Raw genomic sequence first — 22,717 nt, forward strand, 5'->3', positions numbered from 1 at the left:
GATCTGTTTAATAATTGTACAGGTATTAAACAGAATTGTACAAGTTTTTGTACAATTCTAAACATTTTCTACCATGAGGTTCAGAGACTCACTGCTCAGAAAAATGTAATCACAAACACCCTCCATGAGAAAATCTTATATTGATTATATTTTTTATAATCAGAAGAGAAAATAAAAAAATAGCTTCAGAATATGTGCTTTATATTAATCTCAATCTTTGACCTTCGTGTTATGAGTCACTCATAACATTTATTTAAGTCCTGCTTCCCATCTTTGTTTTTATTTTCGTATCACTCCCAGGTCATTGCTGACCCCCATTTATCTCTCTTTAGAAACTTCCTGGATACACACCTGCTCTGAAATCTTGAGAAGGAGAAGATATTCCTTATATAAGACGGCTATAAATGTCTTTTGTACATATTTACCATCCTGACCCACACTTCATCCCAATAGGTGGCGGTAATGAACCAAAACGTTGCTTCCCAGCCGCCACGAAGTCCAAGAAGAAGACTTTCTGTCGCTGTTAGCAGAGTTAGCTTTCCTCTATCGTGTCTTCCGGGTTGAATATTTCTGTTTCTGGAGCAACAATGTCTTCATCTACGTCTTTGAGAGAGCTTATCAGGGAGCGACTGACCGCTGCTGCTGAAGAAATATTCACAGAGTTTGATAAAACCATCGTCCAGTACGAGGAAGAGCTGGCTCGTCAGCGGAGACTGCTGGAAATCTGCTGGAAACCCAGAATAGCGCTGCAGAGAATAGGTATGAACCACCAGAGGAACTGATGTTGCTTTACTGATCACAGACATACAGGTTGTCTTATTTAAACTTGTAAAAAAAAAAAATATATATATATATATATATATATATATATATATATATATTTTATTTTATTTTTTTTAAACTGGTTTTCGTTTGTTCCAGGTGCTAAAATAAGCACTGAAATCGACCTTTATAAGACTATCACAAATCACAAGGTTTGAACGTCCAGTTCTGGTTTCAGGCGTCTAAATATTGTATTTTTCAAACCAGGGCAAACGTTTTTATTGTGTAGCTGCTCCAACACGTTAAAATCCATCCCTGATCAAAATAGGTGAATAATCCATGAATCGAATCCAAACTCACAACGCGTCTGACAAATGTCATTTTTTCTTCAAGTATTTCTTCTGGTATTATGGGCAGAGCAGTCTAAAACCTGTTTCCAAACACGTTGAGACTTCGACAGTCAGAAGTATGTACATTTATAAAAATGCTTTTCAGAAGAGCAATGTTTATAATTGTCAGTTGTTATAAACTTTAGCAGATTCATCTTATATAAAGGACCAAATATAAAACTGTAACACTAAAGAAAATTAAATAACGTCCAAAACGTTTTAAATGCATAAATTAGAAATGTGAAGTGTTCTTTCTTATAATCACATTTATCACTTTTTTTGTTGCCTCTCCAGACATTTCACAGCTGTTCAATGAGCAGGAGAGTCATTTCAATTTGGACCAATGGGAAACAAAACCTCTAGGAGAGAACCAGGAAGATCCAGGACCCCAGCAGACGCATCAGAACCACTGTGATCTGGACCCACTCCTTGTAAAAAAGGAACAAGATGAACTAGAACTTTCACAGATACAGATTGAACCGTTTGAACTGAAACAAGAGGCTGATAGCTTCATAGAAAATCCTGACTATGATGAGAGAAACCTCAGTCAAACTGTACCAAACTTTGACCAGCTCGTCGTCCAGTTCTCTTCCGACAATGAGAACCAAAACCAGGAAAGAAGCGACAATGAAGACTCCGGATCAAGTACAGATGCTAAACTGAGACAAATTAAAGGGCATCAGAGATTCAGAAGGAATTGTGACAATGTAGACAAACCAAAAGTAGAGAAACAGAAGAAAAGGCGGATGAAGGAGAATTTGTGGGATGGTAAAGTTTTTCACACAACAACACACACCAGTGATAGGCCTTTCTTGTGTGTGACATGTGGAAAATGCTTTAGACATAATACAAATTTATATCGGCACAAAAAAATTCACTCAGGCCACAAACCTCATTTATGTATGACATGTGGAAAACGGTTTATTCAGAAAAATCAGTTAATATGTCACACGCAAACGCATACGGATCAGAGACCGTTCTCATGTAAGGTCTGTGGAAAACTCTTTAAAAGTGGCACAAATTTAACTCGGCACACTAAAATTCACTCAGGCCAGAGGCCTCATTTGTGTATGGTGTGTGGAAAAGCATTTATTCAAAAATCTCAATTGACCAGTCACATTCAAACTCACACAGGTGAGAAGGCTTTGTCATGTAAGATCTGTGGAAGACGCTTCAACAATAGTGGAAATTTATCTCGGCACAACAAAATTCACTCAGGCCACAAGCCTCACTTGTGTACGACGTGTGGAAAAAGGTTCATTCAAAAAACTCAATTAACTCGTCACATAAAAAGACACAAATGAGAGGTCGTTCTCATCAAGAACTGTGGATATTGTACATTATGGAAAATATTAAATATTACTTCCTCCAAACAAAAAATACATTTACCAGATAAATTAGAATACAGAAGTACAAAAACAACACCTGTTAGGGAGGGGGTAAATCCCTCACAGAGTGTCTGAAACATTACATTTTTGTTCGACAACATACTTCCATGCCTCGGATTTGTCTCCGTTTAAGGGTGGATATTGTGACGTCTAACATTTGCATATTTTACATTGTACTTATTGTAATAGTACAATAAGCATTTCAATTGTAATACATAGAACAATCCACTGCTTCTCCCTTTATGGTTACAGTTTCTGAAGATGGCAGTGATCTGCTTGTTAGTAATAAATCATCTGATGATGATGATGATGATGATGATTGATTGTAGACCTTTGATGCACAGGACCTTGAGACCAGCTGTGAGAAACTTGAAATGTAATCCAAGTATTCATTGCTAATAAAAGTGGTTTGAGGTCACACTTGTCTTTATTTTAAATATTGTTACAGTGATCTGTTTTACCTTCATGTAGTCTGTCTGCAGCTGTCACAGTCGGAGAACAGGGAAGCGATGGGGGCATCCTGTCAACCGCCAAAAGCACACACACAAAACAAACGAACCCACTTATTTTTAAACATGGGGAACACACTAATATGTGGTTTTTTTCTTTTTTCCTTTTGCTCTTTCCTTTGTTTTGTTATTTTGTTTGTATTTCGTTCATGTAAAGCATTTTGAATTGCCTTGTTGGTGAAAATGTGTTGTATAAATAAAATCACGTAACCTTATCTTAAATGCATCCCTCCAGCAGGTGGCGATAATGAGTCAGCAGGTTTCTTTCTAGATAACAGACTTTCTGTGTCTGTTAGCAGAGTTAGCTTTCTTCTACTGTGTCTGATGAGCGGAATATTTGTGTTTCCACACCAACAATGTCTTCATCTCAGTCTCTGAGAGACTTTATCAGGGAGCGACTGACCGCTGCTGCTGAAGAAATATTCACAGAGTTTGATAAAACCATCGTCGAGTACGAGGCCCAGCTGGATCGTCAGCGGAGACTGCTGGAAATCTGTTGGAAACCCCAAATAGATCTGCAGAGAATAGGTATGAACCGTCAAAGCAAAGAAATACTGATCACAGAGATGCAGAAAAGTCTGGTTTGAGGGACTTTATGGGTAAAATAATTGAAACAGCCTGATTGAATCAGTGTAGTGAATTTTAATAACATCATGAATGTTTCTGATAAAAACCTAAAGATATGACCCTTTTATTTTCAGAAAACAAAGGAGTCATATTTTCAGAAGTGTGTGAATGAGTTTAAAAGAATAACGCAAGTTTGAGTAAAAGCTTTGGGATTTTTTCCCCGTCATTATGAGTCTATCCCCTGTAGTGAGAACAGCTGAGAAGCCTTTCGTTTGACCGCTGCTGAAATGAATGAATGAATGAATCAGTACTTTGTTTCTGTTGTCTCTTCTGACAGTTTACATTTCCGTAATGCAGCTAAGATTGAGGAAATATTATTTAATTGACCATTACCTTGATTTCAGTTATCAGATTCGTAGATTAATGCTGTGACTAATATTTAAGTTAAAACAGATTCATGCATCAATGTTGTGACAAATAATTCACAAAGCCCATCAGAACTCACACACAATATATTTTTGAGTTATATTGATATATTGACTGATAGTTGATGAAGAAGTGTCTCTTTTCTTCACTTTCTTTTCAAAAACAAAAGAAAGTGAACTCTTTTTTTTGTTTTGTTTGGATCACTTTCTGGATCAGTCGACTGGTGTGAACAAATTATAGTAACTCAAAACGACCTGCTGATGATTGGTACTATTGGAATCGTATGACCACTACTTTCCAAAATATCTAGTTATATAAAAACTTGAAAACCACCTGTTTTTTTGTTGTTGTCATAATCATGTTAATCAGCATTTCTACCTGTTTGCTATGTTAGACCTCTCACAGCATTTTGTCTGGAAGGAGGAGGAGGTTATTACTGACCAGCAGCTCTGCAGCCAGGACAAGAACTCCAGTTTGGGCCAACAGGAACAGGATGAACCAGAATCTCCCCAGATAAAAGAGGAACCAGAACGAGCACAGATAAAAGAAGAGGAGGATGAATGTTGCATCAGTCTGGAGAAAGAGCAGCTTGAACTGAAGCAGGAGTTTGATATCATTTTAGTGAGTCCTATTGATGAAGAAGGAGAGAACCGAGAACCAGATGTCTCTTTGTTGTGCCCAGAACCAAACTGGGAGCAAGACACCGTCCAGATCTCTTCTGACCAGGAAAGAAGCCACCATGAAGAATCAGGATCGAGCAGAGCTAGAGAGGAAGAACTGAAGCAGAAAAAATGGTGTCAGAAAATCAGAGGTCACAGTGTCGATCTAGACAACCCAAAAGTTAAAAGACAGAAGAAAGCACACCTGAATGACAATCTGTGTTCTTGTAAAGTTTGTGGCAAACTTTTTACTCGGAGCAATTTGACTAAGCATGTGAGAACACACACCGGTGAGAAGCCGTTTTCCTGCGTGACCTGTGGAAAAAAATTTGGTCAGAGGTATCATTTGACGGTTCACACGAGAACTCACACAGGCGAGAGGCCTTTCTCCTGTCTGACTTGTGGAAAAAGCTTTACCATGAGAATTGCGTTGACGCGTCACATGAGAACTCACACTGGTGAAAAGCCTTTCTCGTGTGTGACCTGTGGAAAAAGCTTTGGCCAAAGAACTCATTTGACCGTTCACATGAGAACTCACACCGGCGAGAGGCCTTTCTCCTGTTTGACTTGTGGAAAAAGCTTCACCCTGCAGATTTCGCTGACCCGGCACATGAGAAGTCACACAGGAGAGAAGCCGCTGTTGTGTGTGATCTGTGGAAGAAGTTTCAGCGAACGAGGAAATTTATCTCGGCACATGAGAACCCATGCATGTTAGCTGTTTCAGTAAACACGCCAAGGTGAGCAGGTGTAATATTGTAAATTTCATAATGCTCTTAAACTAAAGGGGAATATCAAGACAGCTAGGAGAAAAGTTGGGCTCAGCTTTTCATCACTAAACAGTTCTTTTAAAAGGAAAGGTCTGTCTGTGAAGTGTAATGAATGTAAAACTATACTCATTATCAAGCAGGACATTAAATGCAGGTACATCTAAAAAAAATTATAATAATGTGAAAAGCATTTCAGAATGTGAAACTTAAAAAGATTCGTTACACCTACAGTGAAATATTTTAAGCCTTAATTTGTTGTAATTTTGATGATTATAGCTTTTAGGTCATGAAAACCCAGATTACAGCCTCTCAGTAAAGTAGAATATTGTGAAAAAGTTACATGTTGTAAACATTGTGTCACACAATAATCAGCTAATTAACTGATTTATCTCAAAAGGTCTCTGCTAAAGAAGCTGCTTGTCAATAGGATGTTTTATTCAAGCGGATTCATGGAAAGTTGAGTGGAAGTTAAAAAAAAGAAAAAAAGGGAGGAACAGGAATAATCACATCTTTGAGAGGCTAGTCAAACAAAATCTATTCAAGAATTTACGGAAGCTTCATAAGAAGTGGACTGAGGCTTGAGTCACCAGTCACACGACCAGTGGTACCAAAAGCTGGTTAAATGACCACAATGTTCTTGCTCTGGATTGGCACCGCAAACTCCACCGACCTGAACCTCATGGAAAATCTAGGGACTGTTATCAAGAGAAAGATGACATGAAGGCAGCTATCAAAGCAGTCTGGGCTTCGATTGCACCGATTACACAGGGCCACAGACTGATTGCCTCTATTCTACTGCGCACTGATGCAGTAATTCATGCAAGATGAGACCCGACCAAGTATTGACTGCATGAAAATCAACCTTGGTATTTCTGTTTAAGACATCCTCATGTAAAAATAAAAATTTACTGAGCTATACAATTCTTTGTTTTCCTTCTCCGTAAGCCACAGCCATCAAAATTGAAAGAAAGTGATTGGGAACAACAGATGGTGTGATCCACAAGGGTGAAAGTAATGTTGCGCAATTCTGTGCGTTTCGGTTCCATTACCAAAATAACTAGAAGAACAGGAGTTGAAAATGAACTAATCAACCACCGCTGTGTTCATAAGAGCACTTATTAATAATCGTAAAAATCAAGCCTGCAAACTTAATATTATAACGGACTGAATGTTATGTTTTTAACGTAATCTCTGGTCGGCTTGTGGAGCGCAGGAGGTTGCCATGGCAACGGGTGTGCTTAAATGACAGAGAGGAGAGTAAAAATGTGTGAGTGGTTTAGAGTTGATCACCTGTTCAGGTTGTTTTACCTTTGTTTACCTTTGCCTTGGTGCATCACAGCTGCAGTAGTTTCTGAGACTAATTACCTTGTTCTGTGTGAGTATACGTCATTTACAACAAACATCAAACACGGTAAATATGTTTCATTATCTACGTCCGATCTACGTTTTCGCATCCACCTGAATAATGTGTAGTTGCGCCATTGCCCGACCACAGAGTCAGCCATGCCCGCCCTGGATGGGAACCTTTTTTTTTTTTTTTTTTTAAACCTCAGAGTGGCCAATTTTCTTTCTTTTTTCCCTATCTTCATTGGTCAGTCATACAAATCAACCAATCATGACAGGCCAACTGAAAATAAAGAGGGGCGGGTCACTTACGTCACTTACTCATATTTTCATGTTTATCTTCACGAACGGACCTGCTTTTGTTCGTGCAGCATGGGTATTCTGACTTATTTAAAAACTAATAATCGGTGGACAAAAGGTAACAAATCTATTTTTAAAACAACAAAAAAGAGACTTGGTCTTTAAAAAAGACAAAAACTTACACCTTCCCGCATGAGGCGTAAGGTAGGAAACTGGCGCTCTGCGGGGTGGGGGAGGAGGAGTTTTCCCTGCTGCGGTGGCGCTGCACGTCCTGGAGGGCAGACCTGATCCAGGACATGTTACTGACCTCTCCCTGGACTTCCTAACAGCTAGTCTAACAGAGACAGGGAGCTACCATATTATTGAACCTATAAAAACAACAAAAATACTGGATAAGACCATCAGTTTAGAACAGTTTTAAGTGTTTGATGATGCTTCCAGCCAGATGCAAATTTTGCACCTAAATGTCAGAGTTAGTGTGTATCTGTTCAATGACTGTCAGAATCTTAATTCGCAATGATCAGTCATACAATGAAGACTAGTTCTCGAAAATAAACATTTCAAATTTAGATGAATAATCAGCGGTTGGAATTAAACTTTAACATTTCTAGTTCTTTTCAGCAGGGGGCGATAATGAGTAAATGCGCTTCTTCCTAATATCCAGCACACAACAAAGAAGAATTTTCGACCCCCTTAGCAGAGTTAGCTTTGCAATATGTCTACTGATGTCTCTCCAGCAACAATGTCTTTATCCCAGTCTCTGAGAGACTTCATCAAGGAGCGACTGACCGCTGCTGCTGAAGAAATATTCACGGAGTTTGATAAAACCATCGTCCAGTACGAGGAAGAGCTGGATCGCCAACGTAAACTGCTTGATGTCAGCTGGAATCCCCAAGTAACCCTGCAGAGAATAAGAGGTACTGGTGTTGTTCTATTGATCCAAGACGCGCAAAGAAGTATAGTAGGGGAGATCTTAACGTTAAAATGATTATTTCAGAAGCTAAATGATAAACGACGATGAAAGGAATCTGAATTTCAGGTTAATGACAAGATAGAGGTGATCATTTTATGGTGGCGGTGGCTTGTTGTTATTTCGTCCTTTCGCACTACGTGTTTTTTGTTTTGATTTTTTCTGGGCGAAAGATAAATATTGAGGTATTTTTGCACACGGTCTGCGTTCACGTTAGAAATTAAAACATACCGATGAGACATCTATTAACATGTTAATATAACCTAAAATATTTAATGATATATTAATTTCTAATACACTGAGCCGTCTTGCTTTCTGATTTAATTTACGAGTTCAACTGTTATAGTTATTACTCTAAAAGTTCTACTTATAATTATTGCAAAATCTACACCCCTCAAACAGTCACTAAGTTTATACTGTTGTTCAAAGAAAGTTATTTGCAGAACAATTCTTGTTAGCATAAGAAATGCATAATCTCCAAGGCTCAGTCAAATAAATTTTTATATTTGATGAGACATTTTAAAATATTAAAATGGTAAGATTAATATTGTTTTGAAGGAAAAATCCCTGTTATTACAGATTAATTTCACTTTACCTCAATTTCATGTATATCTGTTTATCCTATGTTCTGTTCTTATTGTCATAAGCAGTACAAGATTTCTCAAAATTGTTCAAAATGTGACATCAAAACTATGCGCAATTTCATAATTGAACCCTATGGACTCCTGTCAACTATAAAGCTCAATATAGTCTTAATTTATGAATTTATGAACTGTTGATTAAGTCAATTTCCACTATGTGTCACTTAAAATATTAATTTGTGTTTGCTGTGAAATTTCTTAGTTAAAGTAGGGGTGCGCCAATTGTAGCTTTCTGGCCGATCTTTTGTCTGAAATGTTGCTAAATATAGCAAGAAAGTCGCTGAATTGGCAACTGTAAATGTGTAGATATGATGTTGTGGCGTGGTTTGTCAGTCGGCCTGCTCTCATGGAGGAAGCAGAAATGGACAGTGCTGATTTTAAGGCTTTGCCTAAAAGATAAGATCGACTTCATGAAAGTATTGACCGATCTCTCAAAATTAATACAATTGGTGCACTCCTAAATTCAAGTTATCTTTTTATTTAGTCGTCATGGGCCACTTGAAGTCATTCTGAGGGCTGCAAAAAAAATCCTCTCACCCTTCAGGGTCACACTTTACACCCATGGCTCAATTCTTTCTAAAATCATCTTTAATTGAATGCAGTTTATAGGACTATTATTTTGTAGCTCTTGTTTTTATTTGATCTTATACCCATTCAATCTGCAATGCTGTAACTATTGTGACTCTCTTTGGTCAGTTGAGGTTGTTAATAAAAAAAAACTGTGAGGTAAAAAAAAAAGTGCTGCCATATTTGCATTATTAAGCATTTTTATCCTTTTTCTTGTTTAGATGTTGAACAGCAGGTAGTACGGGAGGAGAAGGGAGTTCATCTTAACCAGAGTTTCTGCAACAAGGGGAGATGCATAAGTTTGGACCAAGAAGAAGCAGGATTTCCACAGATAAAAGACAAACAGAAGGAACTGCCTCTCCGGCAGAAAGAGAATCGGGAAGATCCGGAATCTCTACAGATAAAGGATGAACATGGGGAGATAGAATCTGTACAGATAAAGGATGAACATGAGGAGACAGAATCTAGACAGATAAAGGATGAACACGACAAACTCTGCATTAGTCTGGAGGAAGAGCTTGAAATCAAACAGGAGATGGATACCTTTGTTATAACTCCTTCTTACAAAAGAGATAATAGGGAACCAGATCCAAGCAGCAACCGGCTTCAAGAGAACCAGTACGACGAAAGAATTGATCGTGAAAACTCTGAGTCAAATGGAGATAAAGAACTGAAACAAAATAAGAGGTGTCAAAAAACTGGAGGTGGACGGGACAACTTGGACAACGAAAAAGTAAAAAAACAGAAGAATAAAGACACAAATGAGAATCTGTGCTCCTGTAATGTTTGTGATAAAGTTTTAGCTCGAAGTTATTTGTCTGAACACATGAGAATTCACACAGGTGAGAAGCTTTTCTTGTGCACAGTCTGTGGAAAAAGTTTTCGGCAACAGAATCATTTGACTGTACACATGAGAACTCACACCGGGGAGAAGCCTTTCCCCTGTGTGATTTGTGGGAAAAACTTTACCCTGCAAATGGTCTTGACGAAACATATAAGGACTCACACAGGGGAGAAGCCGTTCTCCTGTCTAACTTGTGGAAAAAGTTTCAGGCATAGTGGGACATTATCTCAGCACACGAGAATCCACACAGGGGAGAAGCCTTTCCCATGTTCAACCTGTGGAAAGCGTTTTAGTGACAAGAGAAATTTATCTCGACACATCAGAACTCACACAGACGAGAGGCCTTTCTCGTGTCCGACTTGTGGAAAAAACTTTCGCCAAGGAGGTCATTTGACTGTGCATATGAGAACTCATGCAGTTAAAAAGTTGTACTTATGTGAAATCTGTGGTGCTTGTTTCACTCAGAGCGTTGACTTGACGGATCACATGAAAACTCACAAAGGTAAAAAGGTGTAATCTTGTAGTATTCTCAAACAGTGATGAGATTTGTGGACTGATGTCTTCAAAGCATCTGCATGTTCATGTTTGACCTTCATTGCTGACGTGTCGACATATTTGAACATAATGGATCATGGCAAAAGTTAACTAACACACGGTTCTGTTAACTTTCTAGATATGAACATTTAGCTCAGTCCATTTGTACAATCATATGTCTTGTTTAAAAGCAGTTGGGTCGCAAACCAACAAAGATGAGCCCCTTTCCATGTTGCCTCTGGTTATTTTGTAAAACTCCAAATCATGCCAGAAAGTTTTTAATTTTTTTTTATCTGTCCAGTTGCACCATTGTTTTGAAAGATGCAACTGTAACCCTAGACATAGCAAGTTAAATGTTTTGCACACATCTTTGTTGGCTGTGGAATCTCATACAAACATTGCCGGTGTACTTTATTTCTGACCAAACAAAAAAAAACACTTATGCCTCTGTCAAAGATGTGATGGAGAAATTTTATGGATAAACTCATGCCGCGATATACCTTGAAATCAGTAACTGCCCTTGCCTGTTCTCTTCTGCCCTCAGTAGGCTACTACTGTCTTATTTTATAAGGATTTTTTTGGCTGTGCTGTCTTTTGACAGTACATTTGTTGTGGTAGAGGGGCAAGGCATACAGCAAAGGTCAACAGGCCAGGAATTGAACCTATGACAGCCAAGCTGAGGACTGAGACCTCCGTACGTGGGTAAATGATTCTGCCTTTGCTTGCTGTACTTTACGAAGTAAATTGTTACATATAACATGAATTTGTAAATAGTTTTTCTATAACTGTTATACATTGCCCTGTCTTTAAAGAGACAGGGCAATATCAGTGACAGTGAATTCCATAAAGAAATTCACTGTCTCCTGACTTTACCCTGTACATATTATTTACAGTATATACAGTATGTCTCAGGATAATGGATAACATATGATTTCATTGTAGCATTCGGTCTTTGAGTAAAGAGATTATTTCTCCGGCTTTCAGGCCAAATCCACCTCTAAATAAACACTTGCACAGACGGTCACACTGAAATCAAAAGGATGGTCTCATTAATCTGATAACAAGAGGGAACAGATTGTCTCCAAACCATAATGTGTGTAAAACTGTGACTGTGAATTTACAAAAAGTAAATAAATAAATAAAAATCCTAAACTACGACCATATGTTCACTTAGTTAGAGCCTGTAGTTCTTCCCAATACAACAACAAATTAATAAACATTTATGAAGATAAATGTACTAACAAGTTAACATACTGGCATTTTATCAGAATCTCCCAGCCAAAAGGCTTATTTGGAGCTCTAATCCCATCTTTTTATGAGTTTTTGATATTGTGGCTCTCATGCATGGTCTATACTAAACCTGAGTGATTTTCTCCTATTAAGAAACAATAGCATTAAATGTTGTTATTAAATTATGACAAAGTTATAATATAACTTTGTTATATAACTTTATATAATATTGCAATTGTATTTTTAATCACAATAGTACTAATAGTAGTATTGTGATAAAAAAAAACAGTGTGTTTATTATATATGAATATATGTGTTTATTATATATAAATACATATATATAAAATATATAAATATGTATATTCTTATAAATATTACTATTTATAGTAATAAATAGTAACATTTATAATAATAATTGTTATATTATTATTACAATGTTTATAATAATGATAATTATTAAATAGTAATTTTATTATATAATTAATTGTTATATAATTTAATATAATAATTATATTATTATAATTAAGTGATTTAATTATTATTAAATTAAAACCCCATCAAAGGACTCCAAGAAGGGTGGGTAATCTTCTCAAGGAGACTGGTTCCAGAACCGGAGCCATGCGTCGAGGTAGTAGGGCCGACTATTTCTGGCCAAAACCTCTCAACCTCACACACCAGCTCCAGCTCCTTCCCCACCAGAGAGGTGACATTCCACGTCCCAAGAGCCGAAATGGGTTTTCTCCGTAGGGTGTCTGGGCTCTCACTTAAAAATAGGGTGAGAAGTTCGGTCATCTTGGAGGGACTCAGAGTAGAGCCGCTGCTCCTTCACGTCAAGAGGAGCCAGTTGAGGTAGCTTAGGTATCTGGTCAGAATACTTCCTGGATGCCTCCCTGGTGAGGTGTTCTGGGCACGTCCCACCTGGAGGAGAGCCCCGGGAAGACCCAGGACACGCTGGAGGGACTATGTCTCTCGGCTGGCCTGGGAATGCCTTAGGATTCCCCCAGAGGACATGGAACAAGTGGCTGGGCAGAGGAAAGTCTGGACCTCCCTTTTTAAGCTGCTACCTCCGCGACCCGACCCAAGAGGAAGAAAATGGATGGATGAAATGGATGGACACTTGTAATTACAACTCCCTTACACTTTACGCAAGTTTTTCCCTGTTCATTAACATATCCATCCATATCTCTGTATCCATGTTTTTTCCTAGGGAAGATTCGAAAAATCATTACCTGGAAAGTGGTCTCTTCAGGTGTCCAGTCTTCCAATTCCGTTTTCATTAGCGCAGAGGTTGAGCAGGGATTAAAACAGGGATTTTAATGGTTAAATATTGAGTTTAGATTGACAATGGTATATTAAAACCATTAATTTAAGTGGGATTTTTTTATGATTCTATCAGGTTTAAAAGGAAGGTAACTTTAAAATTAAATACACCTTTCTCAACAGGCGAGGGCGCACTTTCTCCGTCTATAATCAGACATTTAAGCGACTTGAAACCATTCCTCCCTTCCTGGCACCTCCAGAACCGGGCCCCCATCCAGCCAGATTCAGTGGGGCAGCCGCCCCCCCAGGCCTCCCTAAAGCTCCGCCTCTTGTCTTGAGCAGGGCCTAAAATCACAACAAAAGATTTCTGATGTGTGCAAATAAATGTTTATGTTTGGTAAAAAATATTTATTTAATTTAAAAAAGTCTTTTAAACAAAACTTTTTTTTAAATGGAATCATTACAATTCCAAAAGTTTTGATTACAATTTTATTTTACTTAACTGAGGTTAGTTTTTTTTTCCATTGAATAATTGGGAAACAAATTTAACTTCATACTCTGCAAACCAGACCCTAAACTTAAATTCTGGGTTGAGTTTTTTCCCCTTCATTAATGTCACTTTTATTACATTCATTATATCTATCATGGTAATTCAGGGTGAGCTATTTTAATTCTAAATGAATATTCTTGTTGGACTTTTATTTAAGTGTTATTCTCCTTCAAGATACATTTACCTAACGCTAGAATAAATTAAATGTACATTATGCAGCAAAGGAAATTAGAAGATTGGTCATATATCCATTATGGAGATGATCGGTTTTGGACGGGCGATGTGCCCTTATTGCATAAGTGATACTGAAGAATGACTGATATCATTAACGGTACAGGGGAGAAGCTTTTTAATTATCTTGATTTGCTAGCAAAGTCGTTAGCTATCAGCTAGCTAATAGCACAACAACAGCCTAACGTCTGTGTGATAAAAATACTGAATCGATAGATAAGAACAGTTTTTCCTCACCTGGCTGTCTCCTCCCACTCAGTAGTTCTTCAGAGAAAGGCAGACGCAGAGGCCTGTCAGTGTCTGTTGTATTTCATTACCTCTCTGCTTAAACCGCAACTCCGAGCAGAAGCAGAAACGATACTTCAACGTTTTCTGTCATCTGACAAGTAGCAAGTCTACTCCACTTTATTCACCAAAAATGATTTTTTTTTTAATTCACCAAAAACTGTTCTGTAATCTGGAACATTCACTATGTTGAGCTCTGCAGTTAGCCGCCTTTTCTCACTGCGCGAGAAGCAATTGCGTCATGCGTCACGGGCAAAAGGTCAAAGGTAACAAGGTGACAGGAGGGCTTATTATGTTGTACAAAAAAAAAAGAAAAGAATTTTAGCACATGTTTTTATGTGTCAGAAGAGGGCTTAGGAAATAATAATACCCCCCAAAAAAAAAATTTGACCAAATGGGCACTTGGGGGCAAGGAGCAAAAAGGGCAGGTGCTCAAGCACCCCAAGCTCCCCCCTCTGCACGTGCCTGTAACTCAAGAGCTCGACACCAACAGCAGCACAGCATCAGCAGCCCACATTGCTGATAGCCGGGAAGGAGATAAAGGAGTCCATTTCTATGCTAGAGAGATATATAGACACCCTTCTGTCAAATTTTAATCCGAGTTTGATGGATTAAATGTTATCAAAGCCCGCCCCCTTTAATTACCCCTCCCCCCATAGGACGTTTGTGACGTCCTGACCTTCCCCTATGGAAAGTTTGTGACCTTGTGACCTTCCCCTATGGAAACTTTGTAACCTCCCCCCATAGGACGTTTGTGACCCTGTGACCTCCGATACCCTTCAGTCAAATTTTAATTGGCGTTTGAAGGATTAATTGATATTAACCCCCCCCCCCCCCCCCCCCCCTTCCTGTGACCGGATATCCCCCCCCCCCCCCCCCCCACAAACAAAGACTTTAATCATACGGAAACTTTGTAACCTCCTGACCTCCCTCTGTGACCATCTGCTCGCTGTTAACTCCTCCCAAACTCTTTGAATTAACCAATAGGAATCATTTACTTGTAAGTGAATAAATAAATATACTATATTCTAAACCATGTTGAATTAGATTAGGAATAATGTAACTATCTCCGGTTTTAAACAGATTGTCATGCTGCGTGTGCGTGCGTGTGTATCTGTCATTAAAGAATGGCGCAGGAGAGCCTTGCTGCATGTGTGTGTGTGCGTGTGTGTGTGTGTGCGTGTGTGTCCTCAAGCATGAGAAACCCACAGGATATGTCAGACATTCCTTCTGACAATAGCTTACAGTGCATTATTTGGTGTTAGACAACAGATTTATAGCTAGGTATGAGGGATACCTATGAAGGAAAACAACAGTTTAACTGTTTTACTGCAAATATTTAGCTTACGGTGCGTTATTTGGTGTTGTTGAACAACAGACTTATAGCATGGTAAGAAGGACTGACCTCTGTCCAGCACAGCAAAGTATTTGTGTGTGTGTGCATGTGTGTGTGTGTGTGTCCCTGCATAAGAGTGGGTATGAACCTCTGAATGAAAACAACAGTTTAACTGTTTTACTGTAAATATTTAAGGTAGCACGACTAGTCAGTACTGACTGAGTTTGTAATTTCCTTTATCCGTTCCAAAAACAGTCACTTAAATTTTAAACTCTATAGATACCTTTCTGTAACACCTGCTAGTGTGATACATTTCAGTGAAAGTTCTTCATCTGTAATTGTATTTCTTAAAGATATGTGGCAAGTAGTAAACAGGCCTACATGAGGCTACTCAAATGTAACTTTTAGTTTTCTTCAGTGAAAGTGAAAGACAAACTCTAACATCACTGCCTTTCCAGGATTTGTCCTCGCATCATTGTGAATTCTACCTTGCTTCAGTCTTTTTCCAGCTGTTGAATCAACACTGATCTTCTCAGTGCTTCATGCTTTCTCCAAAATAGTAAAGATTGGTTGAAACCTATAGATTTGTTTTTTCATCAACACTTGCTAGTGTGATACATTTCAGTAGTAGTTCCTCATCTGTAAATTTATTTCTTAAGAATATGTGACAGAGACTAAACAGGCCCACGTGAGGCTACTGCTCATATTTATCTTTCAGTTTTCCCCAAAGTTTAAAGTTTTTACACTGCACCACCACGCTCCAAGAGTTGCTCCAACAATTGTTTTTACCTTTAAAATTACGTACAGCTTTTGTCTCTGACTTATACGTTGTTTGGTTTTTGATACTAATGATTCTTTCCTTCCATCTGTTATCTTACATGCTTAAGTGTGTTCACTAACAAAATATAGTACACCTGTAGTTGTTAAGGTTTCATTACTAAAAACTTATAAATGATCAATGTCAACCATCAGTCTGTATTAAAGTATTTAGTACAATTTCTATTTATTTAGATTTGATGTTTTGATGTGAGCACTTAGATTTCTATCAATTTATTGAATGATGCTCTATGTAAATATTTATCAAACTGAATCTGCGGCGCGTTGCCTCTCCACGTTGCCTCTGCGTGTTGCCTCTGTGCGTTGCCTCTGTGTGTTTGATTTACTTGGAGTTATATTGTGTTGTTTAAGTGTTCTCTTTATTTTTTGAGTAGTATGTATATATATATATATATATATATATATATATATATATATATATATATATATATATATATATATATATATATATATATATATACACATGTATGACCCATATACGTATATATATATCCACTATATACGTATATGTATATATATTTCTGTGTAATCTGTATGATGACATATATACACACACACACACACACACACACATGCACACACACACACAAGAATTTAGAACAAACTTAAAACTTAACTCATTTTTTAGAAACTGTGTAGTATTCACTGCTTAGACCAGTACAACATTTCTTAGATTCATCCTTAGATTACTATCATTATTTAGAGATTGTGGAGTACTCACTTTTAAGGTAAGGTAATTTTATTTATATAGCACATTTTCAGCAACAAAGCAATTCAAAGGAATTCGTTTAGTCACTCTTTATCTTATTTTTTCTTTAGAAACTGTAGAGTGCTCTCTATATAGATGCAGACACCAGAAGCCCAGAGTTTGTTTATTTATTTAGTGATTTTTGTTTTCTATTTTTTACCTTGTTTCTGTTTCTGATGCTCAGGTGGATAGTTTTTACAATAGATGCGATGCGTTACAGAACAGATAGCAAGCACAGGTATCTTCTTTCACTAAATACATTTTTACTTTTTTTTGCCTTCTCTCGGTTCATTTGTGTTATTTTCCCCACTAGGTGTCAATACTGAGTAAGAAACGTCTGTTACTAACCTTCATTAAACCAAGAAGAAGACTTTTATTTTTTAGGGTTAGCAGTGGTAGCTTTGCTATGCTGGATATGGCTTTGTTCAGACCACCTTCGGAGTTAGCCTGAGACATTTGTATCTGCGTTTGCATGGCGGTCTGAACGCAGTCCGTCCTGGGACTCACACTAAGGGATCATACTCTGACCCAAAGTGACTCCATCCAAACAGGAGAGTTACCTGGACTGGGTTCCCCGTGGAAAATAACCTATAAAGCGATTGAACAGCTCTGTAAATACAATATCTTTTTTAGCTAGTAGGTTGAGTTGTAGGAATCGCTCCCAGTAAAGTTCTCTCTGGATTTTTCTGATCAGTGGAAATCACGGGGCTGAATGGGTAAGTCATTTTCAATCCGCTTTCGTCTTTGTTTTTATCGTTCTTAGAGCCGAGTGAAACAGCTGCAGTCAACGGGTTGTAGAATGCGAATACAAAGCAAACATTGCTTTATTAAGTAATATAGCTGTCCATTTTACTCAATATGTAAATTTAGGCGACGCTCGTGTTGTGTTGATATGCGTTTTCCTGTTGGTTGGAGCAGGACTGAGCTCTGCGCTGTTGTTACGGATTAACATGCTTTCTTGTTAGACAAGTGTACGCCGACCATAATAAACTTTATTTGACTTTGCTGTATGACACCCTGACTTGTTACCTGTCAGATCATAGATTTTTTTTTGTAGCTGAATTTGAAATTTGGGCATGTATTTATTAAAGAAATTCATCAGAGGAATAAAAAAAAAAAAACAGCTGGAAGACGCCAGAGTAAATTAACATCCTGATCAAAACGGTGGACTCAGTAAAAAACTTTTTAAGATACATAATTTCTATAAGTGATCAAATGCTGTGTATCACTAAGTGCTTTTAAAGTGCATTGAAATATGTGGATATACATAAAAAGAAGAACAAAACGTATTTTAATGATCCAAATAAAGTTAAGGAGACATCACTTTGCATATATGCAAAGAACAATGGCTAAATGAGCTACGGCCTCTTGATCTGTGCTTTCATGTAGATCTGATGACTGAATTAAATGAGCCTCTCTGAACTGCAGTGCAATGACAACCATGTTGCTTAGATGATAAAATGCTGTCTTTACCTTTTTTACACTCAAAATAGAGCACAGGTCAAACTACATGCCCAATTTCTTTACCTTTTTGTAGTTTATGACTAATCAATTTTTAAAGTCAAATGCTGTGATGAATTGTAAAATTTGTGTGATCCAGTTGATTAAAAAATAATGCCCGCATCTAGACCTTTTTCCAGTGTTGTAGTGTGGCCACCAGCCAGAAGAGGGTGCTGCTTGTCCTTCTTAAGCAGAGCCAGTTGATTCAGAACTAAAGATGGCGGTGCCATCACTGGACAGCAAAGTGAAATGGTCCAAACAGAGTCCGGTGTGAGATGCAAAATCCACTTTATGTGATTTTGTTTAGGAATACAAACACTCAACAAGCTCCTTAAGTTTCACCTTAATAGCGGCCATTCAGTTGTGCTGCATGGTGAAGCAGGGTCAACTTCTCAACCATACACAACTGCTTAGAGGGGCACTTCAACAAAAAGGTAGTTGAATAGGAAGTAAGACTGTACACAGTGTCACTCTCACTACTGATTGACTGTCCTGACAGAAGAGAGTTACTGTCCACTTCTTAGACATTGGATGGACAGTAAACTGTGGTTCTGAACATCTCTTTCATGAGGAATTGTTTCACATATTTTATTCTTTTCATCTTTTATTTTTCTATTTAGCAACTTTTTTGTTTATTCAGTCAGTATTTGATAACTGAAGCAAAAATCATTAAAATATAATGATGTACTTCTTTTTTAAAATTCAGCATTTAATAAAAAATGTAGCATTTCATGTCATAGAAAAAAAACGGTCACTTATCAATTAATTGTTAGTCGATCGGTAAGATCAATAAACTTTAGATTAACTCATTAATTGATAACTTGCATCTCTAATTTGAGGGCTTGTACTTTCTAATGCATCTTTAGTTGCATGAAATCACAAAAGTGAGTTTTTATTTCATTATGCTCTTATTAATTAATCAGCCTGTTTTCTATTCCTTTTGCCTGTTTAGAGCTCCCACAGCATTGTGTCTCAAAGAAAGTGGAGGTTCTCACTGACCAAACGTGGATTCAGGAGAAAAACTCCAGTTTGGGTCAAAAAGACGCTCAATGGATGAAGGACGACCAGGATGAATTTGAACAAGTGCAGATAAAGGTTGAACAGGAGGAACCAGAACAAGTGCGGGTAATGGATGATCAGGATGAAGGAGAACCTCCGCAGATAAATTGTGAAAAGAAAGTACTACAAGTTCTTTTAATAAGTGAGAATGAGGGAGAACCAGAACTTCTCCTAGTTAAAAAGGAAATGGAGGAATCAGAACTTCCACAGATAAAGGATGAACAGGAGGAACTCTGTCTCAATCTTGAGAAAGAACAGCTTAAGCTAAAGCAGGAGACTGATTCCGTCCCAGTAACTCCTTCGTATATGGAAAGGGAACATAGGCAACCAGAAGTAAACCGGGTCAAACTGCATATGCAAAACCAGGAAAAGAAAGATTACACAGACCCAGGATCAAGTAGTGGGAGTAGTGAGTGTCAGGAAATCCGAGATGACGATGACAACCCAGACGGATCAAGCGTAAAAAAACACAAGAACGAGAATTTTTCTTCCTGCAAACTTTGTGGTAAAGTTTTAAGCCGTAATTACTTAAATGAACACATGAGAATTCACACAGGTGAGAAACCGTTCTCATGTTTGACCTGTGGAAAGAAATTTGTTAAAAAAAGTAATTTAATAGTTCATTTCAGGACCCATTCAGGTGAGAAACTTTTCACATGTTTGACCTGTGGCAAGAGTTTCGGCTCAAGTGGAAATTTATTTCGGCACTTGAAAACTCACTCAGGTCAGAAGCTTTTCCCGTGTATTACCTGTGGAAAAAGTTTTAGAGAAAGAGAAACTTTATCGCATCACATGCGAATTCACACAGGTGAGAAGCCCTTCTCATGTATTACCTGTGGAAAAAGTTTCAGGTTGAGAGGAAGTCTATTTCGACACTTAAAAACTCACACGGGTCAGAAGCTTTTCTCTTGTCTCACCTGTGGAAAAAAATTTAGAGAAAGACAAACACTATCTCAGCACATGAAAACTCACACAGGTGAGAAGCCTTTCTCGTGTATGACTTGTGGAAAATGTTTCAGGCAAAAAGAAACTTTATCTCGGCATATGAGAACTCATACTGGTGAGAAGCCTTTCTCGTGTTTGATCTGTGGAGAAAGTTTTAGGCAAAAAGGAGCTTTATCGGGGCACATGAGAATTCACACAGGTGAGAAGCCTTTCTCATGCATCATCTGTGGACAAAGCTTTAGCCAAAAAGAAACTTTATCTCGACACATGAGAACTCACACAGGTGAGAAACCTTTCTCATGTGGGACCTGTGGAGAAAGTTTTAGGCAACGAGCAGCTTTATCTCGGCATATCAGAACTCACACAGGCGAGAAACCATTCTCCTGTGCGACATGTGGAAAAAGTTTCAGCTTGAAAGGAGGTTTGTCTCGGCACTTAAAAACTCACTCAGGTGAGAAAAAGCCTATCTGATGTTTGAACTCTGTCTAGGCGGTGTTAAATCTGCTCAATGAACACACATTCCAGTCAGAAGTAGTTTGTGCTTGTAAATCAAACTGCATAGTTGTGAATTATGATGGAGTATTAAGGCCAGACTAACATTTTTTCCCTATGAGAAGTCATAATAATGTGACAAAGTCACAATATAAATTATTTAGGAATTGTAAAGTTACGAGAAAAAAAAGCTCCTACAGTGTAATCAGACTCCGTAGAAGCAAGAATATGCGGTTCTTTCTGAAAAATCATTATACTTGTATGTATTACAAATATTTTGTAACTGATTATTTGATACTGGTGTGGCAAAAATATTTAGTATTTCTTTTGAAAAACCTGTACTAAAGTAAAACTTCACAAGAAGCTAATTTTAACTAGATTACTACTTCCCCCTCTAATTTTAAAACCTTATAATCTTAGTATTATGTTATTGTCTTATTACGTCTCTATTCTTATGACAGCAGTTTTGTTCTTGTAAGCGTTTACTTTTATTATATAACTTTTTTCATATTTTTACTTTGTTTTCATAACTTAGAAAAAAATATTAGTTTGGCTCTAATACTCCATAGTAATGCATTGAATTTTGTAACCCCAAATTAAAGGGTTGAACATTTATGCTTTGTGCATATGTTGATGGAAACGTGTACAAGTAAAATGTCTGTTATATAAATTTTGGACTATTAAGTTAAAATGTGTAGTTTTAAATAAATCTTTCCACCTTGTAAACCAAAATGTCTTAAATATTTTTTTTATTTTATCTTTGTACATTCATAGATAAGAATTTGAGTTTAAAAAAATATTTGTGCTGCAGAAAAACTGTAAAATTATTTAAAATAATTACATGTTCCATTTTTTTTTTTTTGCCAAAGTCCTTTTACAACTAAAACAGTGTTGAACTGCTCTCAAGTTCCCATGAGATTGAATCTGCTAGCATACATTTTGATCCATATTTTCTTCCTTTCAGTTGATTGGTTAATCCAATCAGATTACAGAAGGGACAAAGGAGATCGGAAGTCGTGACTCCACGCTAAAACTGTTTTGATTGTATAATTCTTCTCCTTTGCTCCAAATATCCAGTTTTTACTCCTGCAGTTAGTTTGAAGTTGTACATGTCAGATTTGAAGTATATATTTCAGCTCCTATAATGTCATTTCACAAATTATAAATGGCTGAATTAATTTTTGAATTGAATGTCAACATATTTATCAATAGCCTCACCAAAGTATTATAAATTTTCACCTTTATTCATGAATATCAGGCATGAAATAAACAATAAAATCACTTAGATACCCCCTGCTTTCACTAACCTTTGTATGTGGTGTGTGTGTCTCTGATGTTTCTCTTTGCATTTGGAAGAATGCTGAAATCAATCGTTATTGTTGGCACATATGGCATTCCTGCAGCTGTAAAACTGGCACATATGGCATTCCTCCTCCTCCGTGCTTTAGGTTTGCTCAGTTGAACTCAGGAGTGCTGAGTCACATGACAACAAAGGCAAATAAATAAATGACATTTTGAGAAATGGACTACAGTTTATCAGTGTTGGTCAAGTTACTTTGAAATAGTTTTTAGTAACA

At 37.4% G+C, this 22,717-nt stretch overlaps 3 protein-coding genes and 1 long non-coding RNA gene across 6 annotated transcripts; all 4 read left to right on the forward strand.

The window, feature by feature from the left end:
* The first annotated feature begins 154 nt into the window (after window positions 1–154).
* On the forward strand, window positions 155–2,957 carry LOC103470398 (uncharacterized). Its single transcript, XR_014088914.1, has 2 exons — window positions 155–759; window positions 1,446–2,957. It is a non-coding gene; the product is annotated as an uncharacterized LOC103470398 (long non-coding RNA).
* Window positions 2,958–3,313: 356 nt separating this feature from the next.
* Window positions 3,314–6,388, forward strand: LOC103470397 (uncharacterized). 2 transcript variants are annotated; one of them, XM_008418815.3, is made up of 3 exons: window positions 3,314–3,576; window positions 4,436–5,437; window positions 5,865–6,388. In XM_008418815.3, exons 1-2 carry the CDS (start codon window positions 3,405–3,407, stop codon window positions 5,413–5,415), a joined length of 1,152 nt encoding a protein of 383 aa, XP_008417037.2. In that variant the 5' UTR covers window positions 3,314–3,404; the 3' UTR covers window positions 5,416–5,437; window positions 5,865–6,388. The 2 variants fall into 2 exon arrangements, with proteins under 2 accessions (XP_008417037.2, XP_017162181.2); XM_017306692.2 differs by having other exon boundaries at window positions 4,436–6,388.
* An 82-nt stretch (window positions 6,389–6,470) lies between these two features.
* On the forward strand, window positions 6,471–11,825 carry LOC103470391 (uncharacterized). Of its 2 annotated transcripts, none has more exons than XM_008418810.3 (3): window positions 6,471–6,842; window positions 7,849–8,028; window positions 9,511–11,825. In XM_008418810.3, the coding sequence occupies exons 1-3, from the start codon at window positions 6,710–6,712 to the stop codon at window positions 10,647–10,649; spliced, it is 1,452 nt and encodes a 483-aa protein (XP_008417032.2). In that variant the 5' UTR covers window positions 6,471–6,709; the 3' UTR covers window positions 10,650–11,825. The 2 variants fall into 2 exon arrangements, with proteins under 2 accessions (XP_008417032.2, XP_017162180.2); XM_017306691.2 differs by lacking the exon at window positions 6,471–6,842 and adding an exon at window positions 7,042–7,229.
* Window positions 11,826–17,489: 5,664 nt separating this feature from the next.
* Window positions 17,490–22,431, forward strand: LOC103470392 (uncharacterized). The gene is made up of 2 exons (XM_008418811.3): window positions 17,490–17,860; window positions 19,597–22,431. The coding sequence occupies exons 1-2, from the start codon at window positions 17,857–17,859 to the stop codon at window positions 21,117–21,119; spliced, it is 1,527 nt and encodes a 508-aa protein (XP_008417033.1). The 5' UTR covers window positions 17,490–17,856; the 3' UTR covers window positions 21,120–22,431.
* The last annotated feature ends 286 nt before the right edge of the window (window positions 22,432–22,717 follow it).

This window comes from Poecilia reticulata, chromosome 9, assembly GCF_904066995.2.
Source record: "Poecilia reticulata chromosome 9, P_reticulata-male-v2, whole genome shotgun sequence".
Classification (NCBI taxonomy): Eukaryota; Metazoa; Chordata; class Actinopteri; order Cyprinodontiformes; family Poeciliidae; genus Poecilia; species Poecilia reticulata.

Excerpts from the sequence above, each read along its gene's own strand:
- LOC103470397 (XM_017306692.2), top strand. The coding sequence starts at position 3,405 with ATGTCTTCATCTCAGTCTCTGAGAGACTTTATCAGGGAGCGACTGACC. Across the intron at positions 3,577-4,435 it reads AATAGATCTGCAGAGAATAG|ACCTCTCACAGCATTTTGTC; the intron begins GTATGAACCGTC and ends TTGCTATGTTAG.
- LOC103470391 (XM_008418810.3), top strand. The coding sequence starts at position 6,710 with ATGACAGAGAGGAGAGTAAAAATGTGTGAGTGGTTTAGAGTTGATCAC. Across the intron at positions 6,843-7,848 it reads GACTAATTACCTTGTTCTGT|CAACAATGTCTTTATCCCAG; the intron begins GTGAGTATACGT and ends ATGTCTCTCCAG. Across the intron at positions 8,029-9,510 it reads AACCCTGCAGAGAATAAGAG|ATGTTGAACAGCAGGTAGTA; the intron begins GTACTGGTGTTG and ends TTTCTTGTTTAG.